Source organism: Camelus dromedarius, chromosome 9 (assembly GCF_036321535.1).
Source record: "Camelus dromedarius isolate mCamDro1 chromosome 9, mCamDro1.pat, whole genome shotgun sequence".
In the NCBI taxonomy this organism is placed as follows: Eukaryota; Metazoa; Chordata; class Mammalia; order Artiodactyla; family Camelidae; genus Camelus; species Camelus dromedarius.
Window position 1 is genome coordinate 13,168,124 of NC_087444.1, and position 19,915 is coordinate 13,188,038.

Consider the following 19,915-nt stretch of genomic DNA (forward strand, 5'->3'; position numbering starts at 1 on the left):
TGGGGACTCTGTGTGCATTGCCTGGGGTCACTCGGTGAGTGCAGGGGCCACGGCTTGGCCAGCAGGTGGCGGGCTGTGCACATCAGTCATTCCACTCACCTTCCCCGCAGGACTCAACACCGACCCACCCCAGTGTCCATCAGAGGACAGAGCATGACGTGACCTCTGCACTCATTCTGTTTCTTCACCGAGGTCTGTGTGTCTGGGTCATGGTGATCATATTGTGCCTAGAAATTCTGGAACTTTCTGACAGAGCCAGAGTTAGGCAGTGCTTCAAGATAAATTGTTTTCCTGTCACTATCGTCCCAAATCCTAATTGATGGCACCCAACTAGAGAAAGGATTCCTTTTTGACCTTTTTCAGGACTTGCTCATTACTTATAATAGGGTACTTTCCAAAGCCTGCCAGACGCGCGTGCGTAACATTTCTAATCAAAGTCTAACCAATCCCAGAAAACTAATTTCAGTGAAAAATGAAGTAACTGATGGACTAAGTCTAAATGATTATGAGCCGGGTGAAAATCCCATTTTCCTACTCAAAATAATGTGGAGCTGGAAAATTCAACTTCTGAGATTGTTTATGGGTTTGAATATTAATCTTCCTGAACATGCACCTTTTATTCCATCTGTAATTTGAATGCTCAAAATGTAATCATGTGTAAGAAACAAACACGAGCTCTAATACTCAAAGTAAAAGCTGCAAGTTCATAATTTGGTTCCTAAGTATTTAACAGTTCATCCGGGGAAGGGGACCAACATTTCCTGAGTACTACTATGTACTACTCTTTACTGACATCTTTTTCGTATGTTATGGTTCATTCTTTGTAACAGTTCTCTCAGACACTTATCATTTATTACAGAAGAGGAAATTGATGCTCAGAAAAGTCACTGGCAGGGCTGGAGTTGGAACCTAGGTTGGACTGCTAAAACTTCCACTCTTTTTATGATACCAAATGGTTTAATTTCCTTATTAGAGAGATGGTCTAATTCAGAATCTGTAGTTTTGCTGCTTAATCCAATAAATGAGCCTGAATTATAGCAACGACCCAAATTGACCAGAAAATCCATCTGACAATGACAACCACAATGATGATAAAAACAGCTCATTTTATGTGTGTGTGTGTGTGAGGCACAATTCCACTTTACGTGCATGGTCCATGTGGAGTCTCACAACCATCCTGCGAAGTGCATGCTGCTGTGATGTTGACTGGCGGAGGCCTCGTGTGGCAGGGATGAGATGTGAACCCGGACGCGCAGTCCAGGGTCTGGGGCCATGCTTTTATCACTCTTCTGTACAGCCATCAAATTAAGTAGAACAGAGCAAGGCCCTGGAAGCCTAATTATCAACATATTTTACTTCCATTACTTGATGGAAGATGAAATACTTGAGTGGTGAAGGATATAGTCCCAGGTTAACTAGTAAATAAAGGGGGAGTTTGTATCACGGTTGGCAGTGGAGGTGAGGGTGGTGATGATCTGATACAAAGTCTGAAAGTCACACAAATGCTGCTGTGTCGAAGGGGAGGGGTAAAACAAAGGCAGCAAAGGCACCGGGCCTTCGCGTAGAGGGCGCAAGGCTGGCTAGCCCACCTTACTGTAACGAAATAGGGGAGACTCTACTGAGCATAGCTGTGCTGGTGATGGCGGACGGAAGCCGCTACCAGGGAACTGGCCTTTCCTGCCCCTTGGGAAGAACACACAGGCCAGCTCTGCCAAAGGACACTTGCTTCTGAGTCTCTCTGGCTTATCAGTTCATCATTTTCTGTGCAAAAGTTGAATCAAAATAGGAAAAAAAAGAATCCACTTTCTGACACCTGTCTAGGTAATATCTGAGTTCTCTTTTGGTAAGCGGGAGTGGGAGAATGTGAATTCCATGTTCATCTTCAGCTGTTTAACCGCTGGCGTGTATCACCGCTGCTTCCCAGCTATGCCGCTTTACAGACGTGCCGAATCTCCCCCGCCCCGTGGAGCGCGGCGGCACAGGTCTGAGAGTCAGGCTGCCCTGGTGGGAACTGCATTCCCAACACTGCTGGTTACGTGAGCTGGGTCGAGCTGCAACCTCTCAAAATGCCAGTTTCTTCCTCTGAACACGGGGTTCCTACCTGCGGGGCTGCTGTAAGTTAGCGCACGGAAGGCGCCGAGCACGGCGCGTGGGTTAGCATGTCGGTAGATGTTATTTGCAACCACTGAGTATGTCTTACAGGTCACTGTTCACAGCTGTTCAGGCAGCAGTCCTGAGTTACACCAGATCAAAGTTAGGGCTTCCAGGCCCATGCTTATTTGGCTGGCATACGTTGAATTGTGTATGGAACTGTTCAATGGAAAGAGTCTTCAACTCTCAATCAATTTAATGCAAGTAGTAACTATTTATTGTATTGACATATTTACAAAATATTACAAAGTGAAACACCACTCTAATTCACCCTACTGCACGGGGCTGCATACAGGCAAGACAAAGTATCTGGAAAAACATTTACTTCTGTCTTTGGTATTAGAAATCTACACAAATTCGCAGCATTTAAAATTTTCAGTACAGAATATGAAACATAGAGATGTAACCGGTAACATCATGAGAAAGGGCTTTAGTAACCTCTGCCGGGAAACCCACAGGTCCATGAAATGCAGCAAGAAGACAACACGCCACCGCAAGGGAGGGGGTCTGTTGGCTAAAACAACAAAGAAACCGCATAAGCTGTAACACTGTGCGCAGGAGTGTTTCCACGTGTGTGGAGCTGCTCTCTCCAGAACAACATCTGGCAGACAGTAACAGGCGAAACACTCCCCAGACAGAGCTGCAGATAAGACTTTATAGGAAAGAATCCACTCCAGGATACCCCTTGAGGGTATGACTTGACTGTACAGAACATTTTATAAAGCTCGATTTTATGATCATTTACACATATACAAAAGCTTAACTGGTTTTAGCAAATTTTTCTAAAACACAATCACAGTTTACATAATTCTGAGGTAAAGGTCCTGAATCTACCCTATTTGAGAAGTCCTGGCCCACGAGGGTCTCTGAGCGGGGATGTGTTCACTGGACATCGTCCTGGCGCGCTGCTGGGCTGGGGAGGAGGCCAGCCACGCCCACTGCCCTTGAGAGATGGTCCAGAATTTCTGAACTAAATCATTCCTAGTTTGGTTCTATTACGTTAATGCTTCTAATGTTCTTTTCAAACATGAAACACTCTCTGACTCTTGTCAGAACATGACTTCTGCCGTGGGGAAAATACTTCATCAGGAAAGGGCCAAGTTATTGTCAACTTGGCTGTCTTGACTGGGCACTCTGCACATCCCAGGGAGAATGGACTTAGACTCCTCACATGAACAGTGAAGACTTGGTCAAATAAATGCACCACACACTGGCCTTCCCACCAGTTAGCACACACCCAGAAATGGCCTGCAGGTGGGAAGAGTCTCAGAGCCGGAAGCCACTGTAAGACCAGAAAAGTCCAGGGACCCTCCTCCTGTCCCCGAAATGCATGAAGGACCTTGCTGTGCTTTACTTCAGAAATCCTCAACAGCCTTGTTTGTGCTACTGCAAATATTCCAGGGAGATGTGAGAACCAGCAAGTAGGTCCCAGGTATTTTTTTGGAGGGCGGGAGAGGTGGTGGGGGAGAAAAAAGCATATGTTAATAGATGTTGCGTCTCTAAAACGACTTACTTAAAAATCGCAGCCCTTGATCTGTTTCTGTAAACAGTGCCACACTTAGTGCAGGTTATTTACAACTACCTAAAACGTTCTCAGCCAAGATTCTCTCATAAAGCACATTTCCACAGTAACCCTAAGAAATCATGGCAGTTCTGAAGATTTACTAGGAAGACATTCTTTTGTGCACACTCTTGTAGGTTTTCTTTTTATGAAGTTTGCAAATACAATCAGGACATCAGATGAATAGTTAACCCCCCTGCGATCTATCACTTAAGAGGCAAACCTGAGCCTCTGCCTCTCGTGTTTTACCGCGAGTAACGTCTGGGGGTAAAAGTGCTTGCCAGGCAGTGAGCCACCTTGTGAGGCAATTTAAGACAAGTGCTGCTGGACCTTTCCAATAAACCGCCCCAGTGGCAGAACTCTTAATTTTAATATACGCTCGGAAGGGCAAAATCAACCTGCTGCTGCTCTGTACCATCAGAAACTCTGGTGAATGGCACGTGAGAAGAAAGTAAATACGTGCTAAGCATTTACTGACGGCTGGCGTTCCTGGCGTCTGACTGGACGAAGTAAAAAGAAGCATGAACCAGTGTGTGTGTGCAGGGCTCTTCTGGGAAGAAGGGCCTTTGGCTCTGCCCTGGTCTCTGGTGACGACAGACTGGCAGGCTGATTCTTGCGCAGCTCCAGGCAAGCCATTAATCTGTCAGCAGCAGCATCTTTAGAAATCCCAGCGTTAGGACTTGGGAGGGGACGGGGGGAAGGGTGCTGAATAGCCAGAAAGGCAGCTTCTTACACCCTTCAGTGACTTCATAATGCTGCGCAGGCTTCTGTTTATCCTTTCTCTGAGAGTCCCGGTGCAGGGTGCAACGCTGGATTGGAATTTATTCATCCTCTTCCACATACGTGGATGGAAACCAGCCCACCTGGAAAAGAAAAACCACCAACACAGCAACGTGACTTTGTATCTGGCACTTCAAAGGGTTCTGCAAACAGAGCATGTCATTTTCATAACACCCTGAAATTAAGCTGGGGTTTTATGCTCACTGCAGGTGAAGAGGATTGGTTTAAACTACTCCTGAAAGCCCAGCAGAGTGAATGATAGCCATGATGGAATAAAATATGCTTCAACGGTGTTCTAATCTGCTAGCACACAAATAAATATATAAACTAAGGGGCTCTACTATTTAATGCTTCCTGTTTCTGCAGTAGAACAAGATACAAAGACAGAGGTCCTATGCCCCACTCTTTCCAATGTAACTCTAGACTTAAAAGGTGGCTTAGAGACTGAAAAGAACTGATAGACTCCTCAACCCTTTCCCCAACAGGAAGCCACCAAACTTGCCCAAGAAAACCTTCTTTATGGCACTGTCACAGTCATTCAACACACTGTCCTTGTGTGACTAACTTCACTGTGGAACACCCCCCGTCTCGAGCCAGGGCTGGATGCGTATAGGGGCTCCCCCGCCCCCAGCACCACCGTGGGTGCCCACGGCTGCCCCGCCCACGTCGTTCATGTGACAAGCCCGTGGGGAGGGACAGCTCACCCTGCCGTTCACTTCTCCTCTCCACCAGCCGTTCGCACTCATCTTCGTGTAAATCTTCACCACGTCTCCTTTCAACAGGGACAGTTCTCGCATATCTCTTGCACAGAAGTCATACCTGGCGATGGCAATGCCCAGCACCTTTGGACTTAACACTGTAAAGAATTGATAGGGTCAGAACTGATTTGCAGTTTCCTGACCACAAGAACCTAATCAGATGAATGTCATAGATGCAATCAAAATGCGCGGCCGTGATTCCATCACAGACCAGTGAGAATGGCAGAAGGGCTTGAAAGCAGCAGAATTGCTGTTTCAATTCAGTCCGTTGCAGTCAAGTTCATTTCAGAAAGTTTAAAAAAAAAAACACTGTTCTGTTTTCACATTCTTTATAGGGACTTCAAAACAGGGACTAATTTTTGTAGTTTAAAAAAAGACGATTATTTAAGTTACTATCTAAGGAGACAGAATCTAAGATAACCAGTATAAATTTCCTATTGACGGCACTGTGATCCACTTTTAACTAGAATCTCTAAAAGGTAAAAGCTTTACAGTTTTATCTTTTAACCTTTTCGACTAAGACTCAAAACAACCAACTCCTCTGCTCTGAAAGTCTGTGGAATCCATGTCATCATTTCTAGTTAAATGGAACTTCCTCCCCCAAACAGCTTTTTTTTTTTTTTTAACTATTTAGGGACAGTTATTTTTTTATAATTTCACTTGTAAAGAAGCTTAAATCAGGTTTTACAGAAAGAAAACATAAACACCACCCATTTATCTTCTTTCTTTCAAAGACTGCCTAATAGAAAACCTTTACTGAAGTATGCAATCAAAAATAAGACACCAGATGAACCAAGACATTCACCTGCTATATTCAGATTTATTTATTATTATTTTTTTTATGGTAGGAAAGGAGCTAATCACCTTCCTGCCCTCACCTGCCCTGTCTTGAAAGGCAAACTCTGCTTGAGCTGTACCTGTGTTCACCTCTAGTGTTTCATGACACATTTTATATTAACTTCTCTACCTGTTGCTCCTTGGGGTTATAAAGTGTTTTCTATTACATGTTCAGTGATTCTGAGAATCACTCACTTGGGATTGGTGAGGCTTTATAAACCTTAAATGGCAGAGGAACTGAAGTATAAGAACAAGAAATAAATGCTAAAAGCTGCCCATCTGGGTTTTTAACAGCTCCCCGTGCCGGGGCAGCTGCAGTTAGGACCCATGGCACTCCAGAAGAGCCTGCCTGCTTGGAGACAGGGAGCTCTGGCCTATTTTTCAGGGCTTTGCAATGACAGAAATTTTTTTTAGTCTCCAGGTGTCCATTATAAGACAAACGAATAGCAACGCTGTAGATTTCAGAACTGTAAAGGGAACAAAAATAGGACATTTTATTTCACTGTTCAGACACAAACCACTTTCATAGTTTTCTTACTGAAAACCATCCCATTACTGGGGCACAACTCTTAAGAGTCGTGCACATAAAAACACCCCGGTGATGGAAAAACCCCTCTCCAGCTTCACTGTGCGGCCTTGCACAGATCCCTGTGACCCCTCTGGGCCATGTTGTTCTCGCCTGTAAAATGAGAGGTCATGTTAGATGACTCCTAAGGGCCTTCTAGTCCTAACTTGTATTATTCCACTGGGACTTACAGGTTAATTTTTAAAAATCTGTAAGGAAACACAGTTTGTCTAGCCATCATGTACTTCCCTGTGTGTCACATAAACAGCCATTACATTCTCTGGCTAATGACCAACATCTAGGCAGAATGCTGGTGCTCAAACTGATGGGCACATTCTGCCTTTAAAGCAAAGCGGACTAAATTTTACTCTTAGATTTGGAGGCAAAGGTTGGGATTTTGATTCTATTTATTTTCTTCATGGAAATACATGAACATTGGCTTTTCTGATCTCCAAGAAAGCTCGTTTTACAGAGTGCTTCAGCCCCCCTTTATCCTTTCGGCCTCCACGCCTTCCAAATGATGAAGCAGAGAACGTCTGACTGAGATACACAGCATGAGCACACACGCACAGCCAGGGGAGCAGGGTGTCAGGACAGACGGTGACCTGATGACAGAGACAGGAAAAGTGCATGGCGAGGACGTGACGCCAGGGGCTGCTGGCGAGGAGATGGATCTATATGAGAAGCCACACGGAAGTCGGGATATTTTTATTTACAAACAAAAGCGAGTGGAACAGACACACAAAAGCAGCAGAGCAGTACCTGACCAGAAAGGAGTGGGAGAGTGGGGGACAAAGCTGGAGCCTGGAGGAGCTACAAAAGAAAACCCACAGCACAAAGAAGGGGCTGAGAGAGAGAGAGAGAGAGAGAAGCAAGAGAGCATTTAGATTTTGGCAAAACACATCTCAGCACAGCTACTTCACTGTCTAGAACCCTATGAAAACTGTCACATCAAAGTTGAAAGACCAAGCTTTGCCTTCACCCCCTCGTCTCCCGTCGCCGTTTCTAGAGGAAGATTGAGCCAGATTTTCACATTTGAGTTGATGTTAGTTCTGCAACTCAGGACGGGCTGTCCCTTTACAGGTGAACACAGTGCGCCCATTCCATCCCGGGATGGCCTTCTCTTCTTGATGTGGTATCCAAACCCCACTTTGTTACCTCAGTGGAGAAGGGGATCCTGTAAATTCTTAATGTAAAGGATGCTTCACATCAAAACTGATATAAAAGAGCCTGCAGGGTGGTGTCAGTGAAACATGCAGAGCCCACTGAAAATTCAGGAAAATCACTCAGTCTGTAGGAACCACCCTCACCCTCCAACCAAGCATGCACATACTGGCTTATTTCCAGAAGTAAAATGTACACCACTCTGAATCTTATATCCAGAGAAGAAAGTAAATATAGCCTCCAACTGGAGGAATGTACAGAGCACTTCTCTGCATATTTGGATGCTCAAAAACTTGTTTTAATAACAAGAGCTAATTATTATCAAATGGTTTGGGAGTCTTTGATGCCATGCTCAGTGTTTTATATTCAGTGTTTTATTTAATTATCACAACAGCTCACAGACGAAGGTACCCATACTATTTCTTCTTCATATCTGAGGAAAACCCAGATCCCAACCCAGGCAGAGTGACTCCAGAGTCCAAGCTCTTAGCCACTGCGCTGCCCGGCATCTACCCCTCTGCTTTAGGTACCACCACTGACAGTTTTCAAACTCCCTGCTGATACCATGGTGCCCCTGCGATGGAAAAGGAAGGCGTGGTTACAGATTTTCTCCCAATATTTATTCTCCCATTCATCCGTGGAACAGGTTATTTGGTTGGGCTATGTTTGCCCAGAAGGAAGGCTGTGACTAAGTTCTTGCTACAGAGATGTAAGTAAAAGTTATCATGAGGCAGCTTCGGGTACCTTTCCTGGTAAGGCAGCAGGCATAGGCCTTCACCCTTCTTTCTGCTTCCTCGCTCCATCCTGCTGTCTGGAAAGTGAAAGCTGCCATCTTGGTTCATGAGAAGGCAGACCTCGCCTTAAGGATGAGCTTGAAGGAACCTGGGTTACTGAAAATTTTATGGAGCAGAGAAGACCTGCCCTTCTCTAGAGCCCTGGACTTAGTACTTCCAGGTCTTTATGGGAAAAAGAAATACATGTCAATCATGTTTGAGCCAATGGTCTTTGGATTTCTGTTACTCGCAGAGGGACTTAATCTAAACTGTAACAAAAATCTCTCAATAACAAAGGACGAGGTGAAAGTAGGCCAAGCGAACCACAGTGAGGCCACAATGTATTTTGCCTCTCTTCAGGTCACTGCTTGATTTGAGAGCCACAGAATCCTTCCCAAGTTAATACTCTTGTCAGGAAGGGATGCTAGAGATACTGAGAATAGCAGGAGCTCATGAAGGGGGTTCCCAGATACGAACCGACAGACTGGGCAAAGTGATTGGAGGGGGTTCGGTGGTTCTTGGAGCCCCCATATGTACACTGATGCGTTCAAGATACTTTTCTCATGAATGGCCTTATGTATTTACTTTTGACCTACCCTGAAGTATATCCTTGTTGATAATCGAGGTCCTTTTCTAATTGCATTTTCCAAGTAACTTTTCTTTTTTAATGCAGTGGGGTACATGGCATTACAACTTTCATTTATTGCCATGCAGTGTAACTGGTTTCTTGTTTTCCTTGAGATTGTGTGATATCTACTGCTAGAGAAGAGGATGCTGTCTCTACTTTAATGAGGAAAATGGCACCCAAACTCTACTATTGGCAGAAAACCTGGTGCCAAGATTCCTACCCCATGTCTGTGAGAACATAAATCAGGGCTCCTCATTCTACACATTACTTCTGGCAGGTGTTAGAATTTTCTCCTTGACCTGTTTTCCAAGTGTCCATCCTTCATTCTCTCTCTGGGACTATTTATCCACTGAGTAATCAAAGAAGAAAGTAGTTCCCCAAAATTTCTAATGAAGGTAATTCAAGACAAGAGTCTACAAATATTAACAAAAGATAAGCTGACTCTAGAAGGAAGAAATGAGAAATCCAGGAAGACACAAATAATGAGATTTAAATCTCAAAAGCAGGTAGATATATTAGATCAGATGATCTTTCTCTAAAATATCGATTCCTGACGTAACGTGGATAATGCTTCACCAAAGGACGTGAATCTGTTTCAGACACATCACATCAGTGCGCTACTTCTCTCTCAGCCCCAAAAGCCTTGCAAGCATTTGTACTCATGTCAAGCACATATAATGTGAACCATCTTGAATTTTATCTGAAAATTATAATCTTAACTGAATGCTAGCTGTGCCCCCTGTGGTTAGACTCAGCTCCTCTGCCGGCCTCACGCTAGCGTCTTCCCCAGGGAATGGAACGGATGCTCAGACGCGCTTTAGCTCCTCATGTAAACTCCACTCTTTGATTTCACTTATTTTCATGACACTGGTGTGAGGTACAACCATTATCTCTAATTTAACTTGTCTGAAACCAAACTCATCATCTTCCTTCCTGTAATCTAGCTCGACCTCCCACCTTTGTGTTATTTTTTTTTTCAGTGACTCCTGTGTTCTCTTTGCAAACTGTCCTTGCAAGGTCAGTATACTGTTCAGCTCTTTCTCTTCACTCTCTTCTTCCTCTGAAATGTAAGTTATCCCCTCACCAGACCCTCAGCTCATCCATCCCAGTTCAGGTACTTCAGCCATTTCTAGACTAAGATGCTGCCTCCCAGCTGGTCCTCATGCTTCGACTTCTTTCCATCCTGTTCTGACTACCGCCTCTCAGTTACTTACCACACACTGACTCATTCCTTTCCCTAAATTATAGAATCCAAACTCTTGACCTGAATTCCATGGCAATTCGTAGTCTGGCTATATCCTGCCTTCCTAACCAAATCTCCCATCACTTTCCTACACAAATTCTTTTCATCTTCAGACCACCTTCCTAATAACCCCACCCACGCTATGCCCTCAGCTTCAGTTTCAACTCAAAACTTCTGCTTGTTCTGGAATGCTGCTCCTTCACCTTCCCCCTACGAACCCTAACCTCCTTGTCTCCAGAGCTCAGCGCAGGTCCTGCCATGCGGCTTCCCTGACCAGTCAGACAACACTCGCCCCCTTTCCCATCCTTTCTAGCCATCTGCTGGGCACGTACATCCTGGCACTCGCTGGTTCTGCTGTGTGATTCCTGTGCGTGCTCCTGTGCTGTTTCTACAATTAGCAGTTGATTCTGGAGAGCAAGGGCCAGCTCTCACCACGCGTCTGCCTCCCCACAGGGTCAGGCCCAGTGCCAAGCACTGCTGAACGGACAAGCCTCTCAGCGGGACATTTAGTTCTGCAAGCTCCTTCCATCTCCTGTTCGTTTAGCTCATCTTCTGCTCACTTAACTGCTCAAAAAGACTTCCAGCAAAAGCCAGCACAACACAAAGGAAAGACTGTGAAATATGTTCGGGTCTTACTCCCTGCAACCCCCGAGAGCCATAATCTATCAGCAATATTCCTATGATAACTGTGCTTTTTGTCCCTGAGATGCTGCACAGCTTCTGAGTGCCGTGTGTGTCACGGCACTGACCACGCTGCGGGCCTAAGCAGTCTTTGTAGGAGGAACCTGTTAACCTTTGACTCCTGTCTCCCGGTACCTCGCTCTCAGCCAGACATTGTAAGGACTGGTAGAGGTGCTTTCTACTTTTCTACGCTCTGTAGCATGACTTATTGTTGTCACTCTTTCTATACGTCAGTTTCCACTGCCTTCGGGTCTTTAATTCCTGTAAGCTGGGAAAACAGCATTTAAATGCCTGGCACCTATGGAGACAAGAGTATAAAGTTACATGTTTCCCTGGGAACGTATGGATTTAAATCTAGGGGTAAGCAATGTCACAGTAAGGTATTTGATAGAAGTATTTTGCAGAGTGGTTTAACCTGCAGAACATTCACGTCCATGCTGGAATATATTCACCTATTTCTACACACAGATACAGATACAGGTTTTCATCATTCTCCTCCTCCTATACCAAGATGTCACGAATATGAGAATTACCAGTAGGCACATATCCTGGAAAGGAACGGAAACAGCTGAGCACATTCACACGGGGACGTTGTGGGATTCTCATCCCCCATCCCTTTCACCTCCTGGCCTAATACTTCACCACCTAATGCCATAGTTACACACCTGCCGCTAGCACATCACGTTGTGTCAGGCAGCTTCTTGAGACAAAGAACGTCTATTCATATCTGTCTCCACTGAGATAATATTAAATCTATGTTGAGACCTTTTTCATTGAAGTAGTCATCTGCAAACTGAGTGGTTTATTTAAGGGTCTAACTTTCCTTCTTCCTCAAATACTTTCAACTCCTCCTTAGTCCTAAGGAGAACCTTACTCAGAGAGACCGTCATCACACTCAGGCAAGTCTGGTTATTTTTCACATGAGGCCTGGCGCTCCAATGGGCTAATGCTCACGGAACGTTAGTAAGTGGCTCACAGTTTAGTGACTGAGTATTTCTCATTAGGAACTATTAAAAGTACAATTAAATATTATTATCTTTTCCAAGTGTGTACTTCAGGTTTTGTGTGTTTAACGTTCTCTAACCGAAACAGAAGCCATCAGCATAGCCGTAATCAACTGACTGGCAAATCGTGAGTGAATATTATTCAGTTCTGAGCCTTGACTGCGAAGACAGAGGCACAGAAGTATGTCAGTGAAACGAGGGACGCAGTGTTCACAGCAGAGCGAAGCACTAGGGGATGGGTATCTGCTGCCTAGAGTTCTGTTGTCAAGGCTGACTAAGCATTGCTTTGAAGGACTGTGCTCTGCCTTGATCAGGCTGTTCATGTTTATGAGCAATGAAAATCCACTCAATTTTCAGTAACATTTCGAATATGTACACGGCAGAGACCAAGCTCAGTCAACACTTCCTTAAGGTATTGGATATCAAATCACTATTTTTGAACTACTAATTAATCATCCATTCCACGTACAACTAAACATGATGCAAAGCACTTGCTAATTATTCTCTGGGATAGACATTGCCTAACGCTCAGCTTTCAGTTGTAACAACCCTATGTGTTCACACTCATTTGTGTGACGAAGGGTTGTCAGTAAAAATATCAGGCAGTTGGACCAATGGTACCATCATCAATCCAGTGATCCCTGTGAGTTCACGGCCCAGCAGTGGCCCAGAGATTTTTCTGAAGAACTCTGTTCCTGGGTGGGACACTCTGATGAGAGATCCTCAAGGTTCTTCTCACCGAGACTGTCTACAGACGGCCCAGCAGCAGAGAACATGCTGAGAATTTAACGAATGTTTAATTTACATTTGTGATCCTGAACCTGGTTTTATTTTAGAACTTAGCTGTGTCGTCGTCTTAGAGTCTCAGCAACATTCATAGACATAATATCAATTATCTGCTCCCCCGTCTCCCTCAAATGTATAGTGTTTATTGTGTATTTTATATGTTGTCACTGAAAAAACTAGGAATAATTCAGATTGGTTTCATTTAATTGAATGCTGACATCTGGTAAATGGATAAATCTTCTTTAACCTAAAATTCAATGATATGACAAGGAAAACTTATATTCAGAATTATTTTAAAAATAGCTACTTTGAATTCAGTACTGCACAGTCTAAACATATAAAGCCATTAACAAGAAGACATGAGTATCGGGCCTTCCTTGTTATGGACAAGTAGATCGCTGGACAGTTCAAGAGATTTCAGATCATTTATAGGCATCCAGTTTATCAAGATGTGAACTTGATGCTAAATCCTTACTCTTTAAAAATAATTGGCAGACATTTATTAACTACTAATGTGCTAAGAACTGTGCTAAGGTGCTCCTGGAGATGTAACAAGTAAGACAGAGCACTGGACTTCAAAGGAACTTAGGGATTAGTGAAGAGACAGACACATTCAGAGATGATACAGAGACACAGAAATTATCCACTTCTGGATAGAGAATGCTATGACTGTCAGACTTCAGGCTCCATTTGAGCCCTTCCCTAAAAGTCTCCAGTTTTCCAGTTGCTCAGGCCAACAACCTCAGTTATCCTTAAATCCCTCTCTCGCTGTTTTTTCTCACATCTGATGTGTTGGAATGTCCTGCTGGGTCACCTGCACAACAGATCACCTGTCTGGCTCCGTGTTGGTCCAGGCCACCACCACTTCTTACCTGGGTTGCTGCATGAGCCTCCTACCTGGTCTTCCTGTTTCTATATGGAAGCTAGAAGCATCCTGTTAAAACTTAGTTAGACCCTGTCTCTCCTTTACCTAAACGCCTCCAATGCCTTCCCATTTCTCCCAGAGAAAAAGCTGAAGTCTGAAAGCCTCAGAGTCTGGCCTCCCTTACCTCCCTGACTCCACTCCTGCTGCTCTTCCTCTTGCTTCCTTTGCTTCGGCCACCCTGCACAGGTTGTGTGTGCTCCTTCGCCTGCTCCGGCTGTTCCCACTCTCACTTCCTTGAGTCTTTGCTAAGTGTTCCCTTCACAACTGGGCCTCCCTGGATGTTCCATAGAAGAGTCATGGACACATCACCAGCGCCACGTGGGGCAGAGAGAAAGCAGGGACTACTGGGGGGAAGATAAGCAAGCAAAGAAGTAGGTAGAGGGCACTCAGTCCTCCAAACTCCCATTGTTCTGCTGTTTCGATTGGGCATGCGTGGTCTGCACACATCAGGGTCAAAGACCCAGTAGGCTGCTCTTCTGGATGGATAGGGTGTTTATGTGAGTTTATAATAATAGGAACTCCCTGTTTGATATGGACTGAATGTTTGTGTCCCCTGCTCCCTACCCCAAAATTTATGTGTTGAAACCTAAAGTGATGGTATTTGGAGGTAGGGCTTCTGAGAGGTGCTGAGGTCATGGGAATGGGTCCCGCGTGAATGGGATTAGTGCTCTTATAACCATCCCCAGCACTCCTGAGTAGTGTTACATTGTTCTTCTTAAAAAATATTTTTATTGAAATGTAGTCAGTTTATAATGCTGCATCAATTTCCGGTGTACAGCATTAATACTTCAGTCATATAGGAACATACATATATTTGTTTTCATAATTGTTTTTTTACCACATTACTACAAGATACTGAATATAATTCCCTATGCTATACAGTAGAAACTTGTTTTATCTCTTTTATATATAGCAGTTAGTATCTTCATAATTGTGAACTCCCAATGTATCCCTTCCCTCCTGGTAATCATACTTTGTTTTCTATGTCTGTGAGTCTGTTTCTGTCTTGTAAATAAGTTCATCTTTTTTTTTTCTTTAGATTCCACATTTAAGTGATATCATACGGTATTTTTCTTTCTCTTTCTGGCTTTCTTCACTTTGAATTGACATTCTCCAGGTCCATCAACCTTGTTGCAAATGGCATAATCTTATTTTTTATGGCTGAGTAGTATTCCTTTGTATAAATATACCACAACTTCTTTATCCAGTCATCTGTCGATGGACATTTAGGTTGTTTCCAGGTCTTGGCTGTTGTAAATAGTGCTGCTAGGAACATTGGGGTTCATGTATCTTTTCGAATAAAGGTTCCCTCCAGATATATGCCCAGGACTGGGATTGCTGGGTCATATGATAGGTCTATTCTCAGTCTTTTGAGGGCTTTCCATACTGTTTTCTATAATGGCTGCACCAAACTACATTCCCACCAACAGTGTAGGAGGGTTCCCTTCTCTCCACAGCCTCTCCAGCATTTATTGTTTGTGGACTTTTTAATGTTGGTCATTCTGACTGGTGGGAGGTGATACCTCATTGTAGTTTTGATTTGCATTTCTCTGATGATTAGCGATATTGAACATTTTTTCCTGTGCCTATTGGCCATTTGTAGGTCTTCACTGGAGAACTGCTTGTTTAGGTCTTCTGCCCATTTTTAGGTTGGGTTGTTTGTTTCTTCTTACTAAGTCATATGAGCTATTTATATACTCTGGAAATGAAGCCCCTGTCAGTCTCATCTTTTGCAAATATTTTTTTCCCATTCTGCAGCTGTTGTTTTGTTTTGCTTATGGTTTCCTTTGATGTGCAAAAGCTTGTAGGTTTAATTAGGCCTCATTTGTTTATTTTTGCTTTTATTTCTATTGCTTGGGTAGACTGCCCTAGGAGAACACTGCTGACATTTATGTTAGATAATGTTTCGCCTATGTTTTCTTGTAAGAGGTTTATAGTGTCTTGTCTTATGTTTAAGTCTTTAAACCATTTTGAGTTTATTTTTGTGTATGGTGTGAGGGAGTATTCTAACTTCATTGATTTACATGCTGTCCAGTCTTCCCCACACCATATGCTGAAGAGACTGTCTTTACTCCATTGTATGTTCTTGCCTCCTTTGTCAAAGATTAGTTGACCAAAAGTTTGTAGGTTTATTTCTGGGCTCTCTGTTCCATTGATCCATGTGTCTACTTTTGTACCAGTCCCATGCTGTTTTGATGACTGTAGCTCTGTAGTATTGTCTTAGGTCTGAGGGTTATTCTTCCAGCTTCATTCTTTTTCTTCAGAAATGCTTTGGCAATTCTGGGTCTTCTGTGATTCCATATAAATTTTAGGATTATTTATTCTAATTCTTTGAAAAATGTCCTGGGTAATTTGATAGGGATTGCATTAAATCTGTAGATTGCTTTGGGTAGTATGGCTATTTTAACAATATTAATTTTTCCAATCCAAGAACATGGGGTATCTTTCCATTTCTTTAAATCATCTTTAATTTCCTTAGTCAATGTTTTGTAGTTCTCCACATATAAGTCTTTCACTTCCTTGGTCAGATTTATTCCTAAGTATTTTATTTTTTGAATGCAATTTTAAAAGGGATTGTTTCTTTACTTTCCTTTTCTGATATTTCATTGTTAGTGTAAAGAAATGCAACTGATTTCTGTATGTTAATCTTGTATCCAGCTACCTTAGCGAATTCTTTTATTAGCTCTAGTAGTCTTTGTGTGGAGCCTTTAGGGTTTTCTGTATATAGTATCATGTCATCCACATATAGTCACAATTTTACATCTTCTCTTCCAATTTGGATCCCTTTTTATTTCTTTTTCTTGTCTAATTGCTATGGCTAGGACTTCCAAGACTATGTTGAATAGAAAGGGTGAGAGTGGGCATCCTTGTCCCAGATTTTAGGGGGAAGGATTTCAGCTTTTCACCATTGAATATTATGCTTGCTGTAGGTTTGTCATAAATAGCTTTTATTATGTTGAGGTATATTCCCTCTATACCCACTTTGGTAAGAGTTATCATAAATGGATATTGAATTTTATCAAATGCTTTCTCTGCATCAGTTGAGATGATCATGTGATTTTTGTCCTTTCTCTTGTTGATGTGGTGTATCACATTGGTTGATTTGTGAATGTTGAACCAAACTTGTGTCCCTGAAATGAACCCAACTTGATCATGGTGTATGATCTTTTTTATGTGTTGTTGGATTATGTTTGCTAATATTTGGTTGAGGATTTTTGCATCTATGTTTATCAACGATATTGGCCTGTAATTTTCTTTTCTGGTAGTGTCTTCGGCTTTGGTATCAGGGTGATGGTGGCTTCACAGAATGAGTTTGGAAGTATTCCTCCTCTTCAATCTTTTGGAACAGTTTGAGGCTCAGTATGAGCTCTTTGTATGTTTGATAGAATTCCCCAGTGAAGCCATCTCATCCTGAACTTGTGTTTGCAGGAAGGTTTTATTTTTTTATTGCTGATTCTATTTCACTTCTAGTGATTGGTTTGTTCAAATTATCTATTTCTTCTTGATTCAGTTTTGGTGGACTGTATGTTTCTAGAAATTTGTCCATTTCTTCTAAGTTGTCCAATTTATTGCCATATAGTTGTTCAAGTGTTACATTGTTAAATTATTCTTCCAGAGCACTCACCAATGTCTAATACGCTATATAATTTATTTTTATCTATTATTTGCCTTCTTCATTACCATGTAAGTTCCACAAAGGCAGAGATTTGCTTCCCTCCCCCACTGCTGTGTATTCCCAGTAATTTGAATAGTGCTTGCCCTACAGTAGGTGCTCAGCAAAGATCTGTTGAATGAATGAATGAATGTGGGGACCTGTGGAGGGGGTTAATGGTGAGGATGTAATAACTAAAGAGATGAGGAAAGAAGTTCTTGGACTCATCCAAGTATGGAGAATGGTCCTATGAGGGAGAAGCATAAAGGAAAGAGGGAAGATTAACTGGGGAAGATGGAGCTTTGACTGGAAAGAATGAGCATTGAGTAAGGAAAGATCTGAACAAGCAAGTCAGGCCGTTATGAAATATTTGCACTCAATTCTTACAAGTATGAGCATATCGCAGCAGGGTGGCCAGGCTGGTGGCAGATTTAGCAACCATATGTATGAGGAGGGACTTATTAATTTAATTAGTTGATTAAAAAAGAAAGAAATGCGGCGAGGAAGGAAAGAAAGCACATGAGATGAAAGGCTATCATGGTAGAGGGAGTATCTAGTATATTTAGCTTTGAGTAGCTCTGAGAGATGAACTAATGATTAGCTACAATAAATCATTTCTGGATCAGTACAAGAATTTTAAAAATTTTGTTCAGAAAATTAAGTGTGTGCTTTTGTGTGGCTGTGGACGTGAAGTCACTTGAGTGTCAAGCGAAGCCTAAAGCTGACCTCAGGAATGTCTTCTTGTCTGAAGACGCTTCCACCGGGGCTGATGTGGCTGTAAGTTTGAGGAGCCTCAATACGAGCATTCCCGTCTGTTGGTCAGCTGTTAAGCTAAACTGTATGCAACACTCAGGGGTTTGTGCGAGAGTGTGTTTGGTGCAAGCAGGTGCTCAGAAAAGGTGAATGCAGAAAGCAGTGAATGAAAGGAACCCTGGGCCAGGGCAGTACTCAGCTTCTCATGCTATTAGGAGAGGGCTGCAGAGTTAGGGCCTGCTACCTTCTGCGGATTCGGAATTCAGTAGGAGAAGCAGCAGATCGGTGGTGCATATGAGGGAAAAGAGAGCTCTCAGCATCGTTTCTCAAAGTTAGGAGGCTGCTCCAAATTTTAGCAAGACAAAAAGAAATTCCTCGCAATTAGATAAACTTGTTTGTTTTACAGGAAAGGGAGACTAGAAAAATCAAAACCTTGTGGATCAGGACTGCCACATGAGGGTACTAGAGTCAATTAGGGAACATTACACCTATTAACTGAGATCCGTTTTTAATTTAGAAAATAAGGTTTATCAGAAAGAACACTATATAAAATGAGGAATTAAGACCTAAAGACTGCTTTTTGAGCTTTGAAATATTTAAAAAAGACATCTTTGAGTGAGGTTACTTAAATCTGTAGGATTTTGATCTGCAAGCTCTACATTTCCAAAGGGACCCTGGGTACTGGCTGCTGATTTTTAAAGCTATCAGGTTCAGGATAAAAATTCCTCGTAGTACCTAGGAAAGCTCCTGAGATAAGTAAATTAAACAGAGAAGCTCAGCATGATGTAGTAATGGAGATGTGCAACTGCAGCGGACCAGCTGCCCAAGAAAAGTGAATCCTGTAGACACGACAGACATGCTGAGGAAGGAGGTATAAAAATGTCAGCATATGTTACAGCTACGTTAGCCGATAGAAAAGTGTGCACAGAGCACGTCCCACACACCAGACGTTGTTCTGAGTACTTCACATATACTGACTCTCTTAAGGCTCCTAACGTGAGCCTTACACACTCTGAGATGGCGTTGCAGGATGAAATAAACTCGGCAAATTCTGGGTAACCTGTCACTTTCCCGTATCATACCAGCAGCACTTCTGGTGCATCCATTTAACAAAGGAAACCTTTCGTGATGCTTCTCCCAGCGCTGGTGGTTCACGACACACTTGGTTAGAGACATTAATATATGTGAACGGGGTTTGAAAAATACACCGTTCTGTTAATCTTATCAAATTATCGAATATCAGAATTCCTAGGTTCTTATTCTACAGCAAAAATTTCATATAGTATTTCAGACAAATGGTCATGTGGATTTTTCTTGGAAACTTTCATTGGCTAGAAGTGCTTTCTCTCAGGAAGACAGTGCATTTCACTGCAGGAAAGTTACAAGCCATTGAAAACACTTCATTGTATTAAGGTCATGTTTCTCCTAACTCCCCATCCATTGACCAATTAACAAAAAGTAAAACTACAGATGGAAACATTTAAAATTAGTACTGTGAGATTATAGTGGGTTGAATGTTGCCTCACCTTCCCAAAGATAAGTCTGCCTAGAACGGAGTGTGATCTTACTTGCAAAGTGGGTCTTTGCAGATAAAAGTTAAGGATCTCAAGATGAAATCATGCTGTGTTAAGATGGGCTCTAAATGAAATGACAG

General features: G+C 42.8%; 1 protein-coding gene across 2 annotated transcripts in view; it reads right to left on the minus strand.

The window, feature by feature from the left end:
• Positions 1 to 2,345: 2,345 nt before the first annotated feature.
• The window catches only part of VAV3 (vav guanine nucleotide exchange factor 3), a 358,235-nt gene continuing 340,665 nt past the window's right edge, over positions 2,346 to 19,915 (minus strand). For both annotated transcript variants that reach the window (XM_064488784.1, XM_031457711.2), the window contains exons 26-27: positions 5,197 to 5,348; positions 2,346 to 4,575 (exon numbers count right to left, since the gene is read on the minus strand). In XM_064488784.1, the coding sequence (XP_064344854.1) occupies positions 4,534 to 4,575; positions 5,197 to 5,348 (194 nt within the window). In that variant the 3' untranslated portion in view covers positions 2,346 to 4,533. The remainder of the gene's footprint in view (positions 4,576 to 5,196; positions 5,349 to 19,915) is intronic.